At 42.2% G+C, this 12106-nt stretch overlaps 1 gene segment (V, D, J or C); it reads left to right on the plus strand.

Moving 5' to 3' along the window:
• The first annotated feature begins 1384 nt into the window (after positions 1-1384).
• On the plus strand, positions 1385-11273 carry LOC121697036. The segment is given in 4 exon segments: positions 1385-1495; positions 1593-1917; positions 9250-9287; positions 10868-11273. Coding segments are annotated over 4 exon segments (714 nt in total).
• Positions 11274-12106: the final 833 nt, after the last annotated feature.

Consider the following 12106-nt stretch of genomic DNA (forward strand, 5'->3'; position numbering starts at 1 on the left):
CTGTATAACCAGGGCCATGGGACCAGCATACTGTATGAGACGTCTTTACTGTATAACCAGGGCCATGGGACCAGCATACTGTATGAGACGTCTTTATAACCAGGGCCATGGGACCAGCATACTGTATGAGTGAGACGTCTTTACTGTATAACCAGGGCCATGGGACCAGCATACTGTATGAGACGTCTTTATAACCAGGGCCATGGCACCAGCATACTGTATGAGACGTCTTTACTGTATAACCAGGGCCATGGGACCAGCATACTGTATGAGACGTCTTTACTGTATAACCAGGGCCATGGGACCAGCATACTGTATGAGACGTCTTTATAACCAGGGCCATGGCACCAGCATACTGTATGAGACGTCTTTACTGTATAACCAGGGCCATGGGACCAGCATACTGTATGAGTGAGACGTCTTTACTGTATAACCAGGGCCATGGGACCAGCATACTGTATGAGACGTATTTACTGTATAACCAGGGCCATGGGACCAGCATACTGTATGAGACGTCTTTATAACCAGGGCCATGGGACCAGCATACTGTATGAGACGTCTTTATAACCAGGGCCATGGGACCAGCATACTGTATGAGTGAGACGTCTTTACTGTATAACCAGGGCCATGGCACCAGCATACTGTATGAGACGTCTTTACTGTATAACCAGGGCCATGGCACCAGCATACTGTATGAGTGAGACGTCTTTACTGTATAACCAGGGCCATGGCACCAGCATACTGTATGAGACGTCTTTATAACCAGGGCCATGGGACCAGCATACTGTATGAGACGTCTTTACTGTATAACCAGGGCCATGGCACCAGCATACTGTATGAGACGTCTTTACTGTATAAACAGGGCCATGGCACCAGCATACTGTATGAGACGTCTTTATAACCAGGGCCATGGGACCAGCATACTGTATGAGACGTCTTTGCTTTTCTATTTCACCTTGTTCCAGAACTTAAAACAACCCAGTGGTTTAAAACTGTAACACAACACATCTCTAAAATGACTTCAGACCCACTGAACTCACACCAATTTAAAGCAGTGCATTGAGCATGTGCCATGTGGTGATAAAGGAACTCACATCTCAAACATCTAAGCTCATGGACCTCATGCAGTTGGCCTACCGAGCCAGCAGAGGTGTGGAGGATGCCACTCTCACACTCAGGATGCAGTAGATGGTGATCTGTGGCATATGGTCATCATCATACCATCCCATAACTTCTCACCACAAGATGGATGCTGAAGAGTGATCAGTACTTCAGTGCATATCCACTCTTGCTCCTTTCATGCTGTTCTGGAGGAATATTTGCATGTAGATGTTGATTTGAATGAATGGATGACAGCTCTAGTTGGATATTTATATTGTGTGTTCAAAACGCTTTAGAGCAACAGAAAGCCTGTCATCATTCTAGAGAATTCTTTATAACACAACAATGACACCCATCCTCATAGCCTTCTGGACTTTTGCCTTCTGCTATAAAGGTAAGAAACTGACCACAACTTCTCCAGCAGCACAGGAGATATTGTTTGTGTTTGTGTGTTTATAAGAGGTTTTAACAATGATTCTTTTTCTCTACAGAGTCCTATGGACAGGTCACTGTGACTCAGACTCCTGCAGTGAAAGCTGTTCAACAGGGAGGATCGGTCACTCTGAACTGCAAAACCAGCAGTGATGTGTATGATGCAGGGAAATCAAATCTTGATTTATACTGGTACCAACAGAAACCTGGAGCAGCTCCTAAACTCATTATCCGTCATGCCAAAACACTTCAGTCTGGGACTCCATCCAGATTCAGTGGTAGTGGAACTCACAGTGACTTCACTCTGACCATCAGTAATGTCCAGGCTGAGGATGCAGGAGTTTACTACTGTCAGAGTGCACACTATATCAACAGTAACTGGGTGTTCACACAGTGCTAAAGCGCCGTACAAAAAGCTCCCTCAGTCAGGCTCCACATGACTGCACTGCTGCTGCTGGAGCTCACTGCAGGTGGAGAGCAGAGAACAGAAATGATGGGGGGGGGGGGGGGGGTCTGATTGCTCAGATGAACTGAACCATGTAACTATAACTGGGACTGAGCAGCACTGGTCATGTCAAACGGCCCTCAGTCCACTGCTGCTGTCCGTGGTACTGAACTGGGGGCGGGTCGTCCACAGTGACCCCTTTACCCCACCTGCCTTCAGTCCACTGCTGCTGTCCGTGGTGCTGAAGCTCAGAGGAGCTCCGTGAACTCCTAGCCAGGTTTTCCCATGCTGCCTTACGCGCACGATTTTATTCACGCTGCTAGGCAGCCTGGATTCCATGGACTTCATTTTCACCTCAACGAAGGAACCAATCACACAATGGAGGGGGGACAGCAAGACGATGACGACACACCGAAGCGGTTATGAGCTACGTACGACAGACACATTTGATAGACATTCGTAGCACCCAATAAACGGCTCTGGGCATTCGTAAACCAGGTTTCAAACACGAGAAAATGAATGTGTAGTTCCCAGACCCCATCTCAATAAGATGAGGTTTGGCGTTAGCCAGGCTAATGGACTCCTCTCTCTCGCTACAATTAGTCCTCTCCCGTTGACGCACCAGATAGTTAGTCACAGAAGCGCGGAGGAACAACTGCTTTTCTACGAGAGGAGAGTTCAGCCTGTGTGTTCTGTCCACCTCTGTGGCCGATGAAGGGGATCTCTGCAGTGTAGTGCAGTCTTTTCACTGTTATAACAGGAGATGAACTGAACCATGTAACTGTGGGATTGAGCAGCACACACTCAGATGTCCATTACACACTCAGATGTCCACTACACACTCAGATGGACATTACACACTCAGATGCCCACTAAACACTCAGAAGTCCATTACACACTCTCTGACACTGTGATCTGCAGCACCGGAGCGCCACAGGGATCTGTGCTCTCTCCAGTCCTGTTCACCCTGTACACATCTGACTTCTGCTACAACACCGAGTCATGCCACATGCAGAAGTTTTCTGATGATACTGCAATTGTGGGGTGTATCAGGAACGGGCAGGAGGAGGAGTACAGGAGCCTGGTGGAGGACACTGTGCAGTGGTGCAAACTCAATCACCTTCAACTCAACACTTCAAAGACCAAGGAGATGGTGGTGGATTTCCGCAGGTCTAAGCCCGCTCTGCTACCAGTCCACATTGATGGGGTCATTGTGGAGGTGGTTAGCACCTACAAGTATCTGGGTCTCCACCTGGACAATAAATTGGACTGGTCAGCCAACATTGATGCACTCTACAAGAAAGGGCAGAGCAGGCTGTACTTCCTGAGGAGGCTGCGGTCCTTCAATGTGTGCAGTAAGCTCCTCAGGATGTTCTACCAGTCTGTTGTTGCCAGCGTCCTCTTCTATGCAGTGGTATGTAGGGGAGGAAGCACAAGGAAGAAGGATGTGGGGCGAATTGACAGGCTGGTAAGGAAAGCTGGCTCTGTAGTGGGAGCTGAACTGGAGTGCATCACTTCAATATCTGACAAAAGGACCCTGAACAAACTGATCAACATCTTGGACAATGAGTGTCACCCACTCCACAGCACTATTGTTAAGCAGAAGAGCCTGATCAGCTGGAGACTTCGCTCACTGCCTTGCACAACTGACAGACTGAGAAAGTAATTTGTCCCCAGGGCCATTGAACTGTTCAAAGCCTAACTTAAGGGAAGAGGAGAGATAGACTTCTCTGCATAGTCTGTCTGCCTCTTCACCCCCTCCATGTTTGGTACTGTCTGTCCAATAGCCACTTTTACCACTGTCTTTATGCCTCATTGTTTGCGTGCTATATTAGCACATTAGCACATATGCATAACCCCCCCCTCCATGCCACAGCCGAACTGTGGCCACACTTACTTATACATTTTCTTAAATAGTTAAATATATAGACTTTACTTTACTTTATTTCTGCATTGTTGCACTGTTGGACGTACTCATTTGCACTATCACCATGACCACGATCACCATTGCACTACCACCATGACACTCATTCACACAGAGCACCTTAGAGCACCTTACCATACCTTACTATGCACAGAGAATCACAGGCTCAGTCCCTGCCTCAGTCATTGCAAGCGCCTCTGATTGATTAATCACCACTGGGTACTGTTTTTAGAATTGATTTAGATTAAGTGTTAGTATAATTTGTATTTTAGTATATTTAGCATATTCTTTATCTTCTACTGTCCTTATTGCTTAGTTGTGTTTTTATATTATATACTTTAATTACTCTTTCTGCTGTTAAAGAATGTGTTTGTGTTGTCTGTATGCTGCTGAGACCTTGAATTTCCCCTGGGGATCAATAAAGTATCTATCTATCTATCTTTCTATCTATCTATCTATCTACACACTCAGATGTCCATTACACACTCAGATGTCCACTACACACTCAGATGTCCATTACACACTCTGATGCCCATTACACACTCAGATGTCCATTACACACTCAGATGTCCATGACACACTCTCCCTATGGGTCCTTACACAGCTGCAGGTGAAGGGAGTGTGTGTGCTCTGCTGATTGGCTCTGAGTGTTCAGGTGTGTCTGTAAGCTTGCCTGGTTACATGAGTAAACTCATAGGATCAGTTCACTTGACCATCGACTGCAATGCCACAGACAGGCCTGTAGCAGCCTTCACCTCAGTAGGTCTCCCCTGCTGCAGTGATGCGGTATTGTGCTGCCTGACTGGGAAAAGATTGGGCAGATTTGGCCTCCATCTTAGATGTGAGAGGAAGATTGTATTTGCACCACCATCATCTTAGATGTAGCAGGATTAGACATGTCCACCAGCACCATCTAGAGTATGAAGAAGAATGTATGAAGTATGAAGCATTCTCCAAAATGAAGTGGTGTAGCATCTGATATTCATATAACTAGATGTACCGCATAGCGGTACAAAATATGATCAGTCCCGCCGCTCAGTCCTGTACATCCGTTCCGCGAAAATAAATCACACTTCAATTTGTCTCCATATTTTACTCCATCCCCCACTCTTGAAACTTTTGTGTATGCTTGTTTGGCATGCCTGAGTGTGTGTGTGCGGCTGCACAGAAAGTAGCCTACTGGTGCTGAAAAGGTGAATAGATTGTAGAATAGCCAAAGAAGATGTAGCATTGTTATAAAACCTTTAAAATCTCTAAACAATCACAAGTAGGGCAGTTCATCACAGTTCATCCATTGCAACTGGATTGATTAAAGGTCACTTACACCTGTAGGCTACATTGTATTTGGGAAAAGCAAAAGGTATCAGCATAATGTTATTTATTTATATATTTATTTATTTATAAACAAAAACACCTCTGTCAGTTCCATGCCGTTTTCAACAGCTATCAAAAACAAAGGTCATTTTTGGATGGATGGATTTTTTTGTGAATGTTTCTTCTTCTACATAAGATTTTAGTCATCTTTAGTTCATGTAATACTTTATTGTCAATGCACAAATTAAGTAACAGTAGTCTGAAACGAAATGCTGTTTTACATCTAACCAGTGGTGCAAATAACTGACATGTCCAAATGGGCCTTGATGAAATGCGTCGCTAGACTGTTCATACACATTTTAACGGGCCAAAGTTGAAGAGCTGTTGTCCGTTATTGTTCGTGCAAATATAGGCTGATTCATGTTACCTTGTATTGTGTAACTGAGGTCCATGGCTAGTTTGGCTTTCACCAGACCAAGCTCAATCTTTTAAGAAATCAAAAAATAAATAGCGGGCAGATCAGGCTGGGTTCACCCAGCCTAGTCCATAGGCACCCGATATTGTTTAATTTTCCGATTGAGATATCCACGCTCTGGCTATTCTAAATGCAAAAATGCATCAGGGAGTTATGACCAAACTGTAACTAACAAACTAGATCCTAATAGAAAGCTGTTAGCTTCCCTAAGCTACATGTAGGCTTATATGGTAGGCCTATTTACAACATAAATTGTCAATAGGCTATGCTGGCGACACAAATAAAATCTCCTTTGGAAACCAATGGCTTACGCCTTACAGTATCATGCGGACTTAAACTGCCATATCGTGGCGAAAAGTTGTAATAAAATTCACGCAGCTCCATGAGTCAAGGAAAGCGCGAATGAAGTAGCCACTTCTAAATGGGACCCACTACACAGTAGCTTAAGGTGTGTTGCTAAAGCAGCCATAATGAAATGAAGGTGTCATTGTTTGGATACTTCACACACACGTGCTTTTTAATCTCACAGACTACAACTACCAAGCTGGAATCAAAGCACATCGATTCCCCTCTCACACCCTGCACGCACTTAAAACAAAATAAACAGGCGTCTCAGTCTCACGCATGTATAGGCAAAACTGTATCAGACCGGTGTAACGTTGGTAAATCTTCCATTGCACAGAATGATTTTGTAGCACGTGCAATAAATGACAGTCGAAAGATACAATTACAGTTGTTCTGCCCAAATAAGTTGTGTGTGCTAAAAATACTTTAAAAAATGACTAAGTTGTAATTTTCTATGTTAAGGTCATTTATGTAGTTGTATTGTTGCTATTGTGGGGCTTTTGTTCTGACACTGATTGCTATTGGGTAGATCGGAACGTTAGAAGGAAGTGGTAAGAAAGCAGGAAGAATAAGAACGTAAACAAATGCATGGTTGCTACGGTTTTACCTCGTGTGTAAAATCTCTTTTAATCTGTTGGATTGAGCCTTCAGAAAGCAATGACTGTAAGTGCTATGAGTTTTGTACATGTTTAGAGTTTTTGTATGAATGCTTTCGAGGAATTTTGATTATTAGATTACCTGCGTGTGTGTGATTATGATGGTTAGCATGTTAACTTGTAGGCTAAGCGTCAATGACGTCATACTATGCTACTGTTGCTATATATAGCATACACCAATTCAATGTTGTCAAATTGACTTTATGCTGCAAACGAAGTCAATAAAAGGAGCAAGCACGCTCAGTTTCCTGGCTCTTGAAAAGGAGTTTGGCTGCCTGTTTAATCTGTTAACACTGAGGAAGTACAACACATAGTGAGAGCAGAACAACAGTGCTGCTATCAATTTGCTTGGTATAACCGCATTTATAGTTTTTTACAAATGCAATCAATCAAATTGGCCTCCATCACTCAACCAACGCTAACGGTAACATTACCTAGGTCCTTATTGATATTATAAGATTAACCTACCTGCAGTAAAAACCAAGCATGTCCGATAAACATCCTCAGATTTATTTCGGCTTCAAGAAGAAATGGAAATTACATTTCATGTGAACATCATCCTATCCTTATTAGACGTTCTCTGCGGTAAACTACACTCCTTGTATGAAGCGTCCATTGTTTTTCCAACCCACTTTTAACTTCCAACAAAATTACGTCTCACTGCAACGACGCGCCATCTAGTGGACAAACGACTACTTATCGCCAATACTGGAAATGCAGCCATGATGATGATGATGAATATTTATTTTTTGCTTTCTTTTAATCCTACTTAATTTGTAATTATGTATCGGCCGTTCTAATACCGATAGTATGTGGGCGCCTGTGTGTGTGTGTGCATGTGTATATGTGTGTACCGCCATCTACAGGCCAATGAGTGTACAGTCACTAAATGTACACATAACCTAATTTTTTTAGACCCCCCCCCCCCCCCCACCCCCATGGATGAAATTCTACGAATCTTGGCATACCCCCAGAGAATGCCAGGTCAATCATAAACATAAAATTTGGTGCAGTTCTGAACATCTTAACTGAAGATAGGGGCGATTAAAGCAGAATAATATTGCATTTTCATTTTTTACCGGGGGGGTGCAAATCACAAATGAGTGATTATGGGCCAGATTGATGTGGGCCCTTGAGACCAACATACCATAAAAGATTCTTCATCCTCAGTGCCACGGTTCAGGTAGTTATTTAGGAAAAACTGATGTTTTTGCGGTTCGGGTGGCCCAGCACGGGGGGCAGTGGCCCCCGGGGACGAAACTAAATTTTTCCGTAAAAGTCTAGTGGGGCTACATACCCACCAAATTTCATTTTTGACAATCCCTATATGACCGCTTCGCTACGGTCATAATGAGTAATGTGTAAAACAGATGCAGAATGTGTTTTAAAAAGTATCTTTTACACAAACAATCGTGTCCTGACTGAGGGAGGTTTTTGTACTGCGCTATATCGTATGAACCATTTATAGGCTAATTAAAATATAAATGAAAACATGCCAATATGTAAAGGTGAATATGTCATACTGTTAGTTTAGAGTAAATGTTTACTTCCTAATGTTTACTGGATGTACCAGGAGACACAGTCGGGACAGTACATGTCGAGGTTGCTGCTGCTTCTGCAGTTCAGTGTGATGGTTTGTCCCACAGGAACAGCTTTCACTGCTGGAGTCTGAGTCACACTGATCTGGCCCCTGCACTCTGAAACATTTCATACATTTCAGTGGCATTTGGTTAGTAAATACATATTTTTATGTGACATTTCAAAATAATCAAATTCTGTTAGCAAATAAACCCCACAAAACATGACTTTGTGGTTTTACCTGGAATGCAGAACAGGAGTGTCCAGAGGAATCTGATGAGAAAAGTCATGTTGTCAGATTTGTGTTCTCCCAAATGACGGTGATCCAGTCCTCTCTGAGATATAAAGCTCTCAGCAGCACAATGTTCAGGTTGGTTATGCAAATATCCCCTCTGTCAGACTGGTGCCTTCAGTTCCCCACCCTTGGAAAGTGAATAAATATGTTAATAAATGTTTTGAGCTCTATTTACCTGGAATAGCACCAGTTTCTGCTCTGCTGAAATCATCATTATCATGTGGTATTCAACTTTCTGTTGAAGTAAATCTTCCCTTATCGCGTTCATCATACCACAAGTGCCCCTGGACAAGACTGGTCACTGAAACCTACAGGCAGTTTCATTTGAGTATCTGATTCTACCATGAGGAATACTATCTTCAGGCCTACAGATTATTGCCACATGTGAAATGTCTTCTTACTTGATACCTTTTTAGGGCGCAGTCTGTGCAAACATAAAAATACTGGTCAGCAAATGGAAGGTCTAAGGACTTTAAATGGGCCTGCATTTTTGAACTTGGATTTTTTTTTCTTTATTTTATCAAGGAAAAAGTTATAGAATAAAACATAAAATTAACCATGACTGAGTTTTTGATCTGCTAACACATGTTGCCCTCACTTTAACGGTATATTGCACTGCCAGTCACAGTCGCTGAGCCGTGAAGAGGTTTTTGTAGAGCGTCTCTATGAGTCTGTATCACTGTGGTGGACTTTTGGTGGAGGCACAAGACTCGATGTTGGAAGTAAGTCCTGCTTTCATCTTTAACATAACATCTTTGACTACATCTTAGTATTTTGGTAAAAAAAAACTTCATACGTGTCATTTGTATATATTCTGCAATGATGCGCTTTATTTAAGAATAGATTAGTCATAAACCTGCCTCTGAGTTTGGTCATAATGTGAAAAACTGAGTTCATTGTGTGTACTGGTGATTGGTGGGGAATCTTAGCCCCTGGTGAAGTGATTGGCAAATCTTTGCTGGATGAATTTTATTGGGATATCAGAAATTGAAGGTATGTTGCTTGTGCGCCTCAGAGGAGGGTTTTTGTACGGCCACTGATAGTGTTTGTATCATTGTGGTACACATTTGGAGGCGGCACTAGACTTGACGTTGGAAGTAAGTAAACGGTCATATTTTTGGAGCATTCTAATATTCTATTCTACTCTACCCTAATCTATTATTTTCTATTCTGTACACCACTGTAGGTCCAAGCCATTTATCCATAGTACCTTGTATTCTCCCAGGAGAAAATGTTGCTGTCTTTTCTTTGTCTCAGAGAAAAATTGGCTTTTAGATTTGTAGATTCTGCATTCTGTCCCATTTCTCTTCAACTGTATTTAGGAGAAATAAGGAGTAGAACAATAGATTATAGAACGTGAATTACACTTGTGCTAGAACTCGGAAGACTATTGGAACACAATGTCATAGGAGTGGAAAGTGAGACATACAAGAAAAGAGAAAAAAAGTATTTATTTCTAGGAGAGAAAGGCTAGACAAAGAACAGATCTTATTATGAATTTCATTTCCTCTGGGTAAATTGTTATGCTGTTTCTGTAACAGTGCAGAACTTGTGCTTTGGCCATAACTGTGTTTTGCAACTCAAACTGGTTTATTTAACTGTAATGTTGTCGGATTTGTATGTTAGATTGCCTATCATATGCATGTGTTTTCAGAAAATATGTGATGTTAGACTTTGTGATGTGACATCTCCTAACCTGCAACATTATTGGTGTTAGTTCTACAACATTATTCGTTTTGTTATTAATATTTTCACAATTTTTTTATCCAACTGTGAGTCAAACCTAAAATTCTAAAACTTCTGATGCTTTTATTTGGACTGAGATTGTTTCAAGTCTCATTGTTCTTAGCTTTGTGATATGACATCTGGCAACTCTAGTAGCTGCAACAGTACTGGTGTTAGTTTTTCTATTAATATTTCACTATATTTTTGTCTCCTGTTGTGAGTCAGAAAATGGATGATGTCAGACCCAAATTAACTTAAAACTTCTGATGCTTTTATTTGGACTCGGACATTTCTACACAATATTCTGTTCTTATTGCTATAAGTCTCAGTCTTCTTCGACGTATCTTTTGAGCCAATGTGCTGATGTTACCAGTTGCTAATTACATCAACCTGCACGTTCTTGGTTAATCCATACTGATTAAAAAATATGATCTTCTGAACAAGATCCAGTGTATCTGTAACAGCATGTGGGCCTACTGTCATATAGCATCTGTAATATCATGTGTAGAGAGGTATTGATGTTTCTCAACAGACGACCTCTTTATTCCTCTCTCTACCTCTTTGGTTCATTTCTCAGGTGACACCCGTCCCAAACTCACAGTCCTGCCCCCCCTGCACACCAGCGGGACTTCAGCCACGGTGATGTGCCTGGCTAACGGAGGCTTCCCGTCCAACTGGGCGCTGAGCTGGAAGGTAGCGGGGAGCAGCAGGAGCGGGGACACCAGTGTCTTTGGCCCACAGAAGGACGGCCTGTACAGCTGGAGCAGCACCCTGACCCTCCCTCTCCAGGAATGGAACCAGGGGCACGCAGTGACCTGCGAGGCAAAGCAGGGCTCCCAGACCGTCACTGAGATCCTGAAGAAATCAGACTGCTCCTAGAGTCTCCTCTGTGACTGTCTTTCTTGATCATCTCAAATATGTGTAGCGTTGAACCTTTCATGTGTTTCAAAAAAGTACTAATAAAGGAGTTTGATGATAAGAGACTTCCAATTGTAGTCTTGTTCTTTATAAATATCGGGAATCCTACGTATGTTGTATGTATGCTGCTGAGACCTTGAATTTCCCCTGGGGATCAATAAAGTATCTATCTATCTATCTATCTATCTATCTATATATCTATATAAAATAACTTTAATTAATCCATTTACACAGTCATAGTTCAACATCATACATGGGGAATTATTCCAATATCATAACGAACTATGAAGGGAGTGAAGTGCTCTATGAAATTCGATGTTGATGGTCTTGTAATGCAGCATGTTGAAGATTTTTTTGAAAAAAATGTTTTGATTAAAAATGTTAAGGTTCTTAATAAGCCACTGACATGTTTCCTAATTCAGAAAAAATAACTAAAATTCAGTAAAGTAATATTATATAAAAGAGGTTTTCAGATTTAATCAACAGAGTTAATGAATAACCTGCCTTCTCTACCACCATAAAAAGACCAATTAGACCTTAAAAGTCCAGAAATGCTGATGAATCCGTATAAACTCTAGAACTCCCTCGTCAGTCTGACTTTACTGTGTGTAATGTGCCCTCATGTAAATCCCTTGAGAACACTTGAACATCTGGCGATAGTGCTGCTCTATTCTGGGACTAGCAGACCCACTCAGGCCTGGCAATGCAAATCCAAGTTTCCCCCACAGACTGCTCTGTTTCCTGGGTTACACCTACAGGCACAAACTGCACTGGGACAGCTGTGCTCAGTTACACGGCTGTACTTTCACTCAGGTCAACTCAGGTATTGCAGGACATGCCATTGCATGATGATAGTATTTAGTTTTAATTACATTAAGTTTTTTTAATTACGTTTAGT

Source organism: Alosa sapidissima, chromosome 22, assembly GCF_018492685.1.
Source record: "Alosa sapidissima isolate fAloSap1 chromosome 22, fAloSap1.pri, whole genome shotgun sequence".
NCBI lineage: Eukaryota > Metazoa > Chordata > Actinopteri > Clupeiformes > Clupeidae > Alosa > Alosa sapidissima.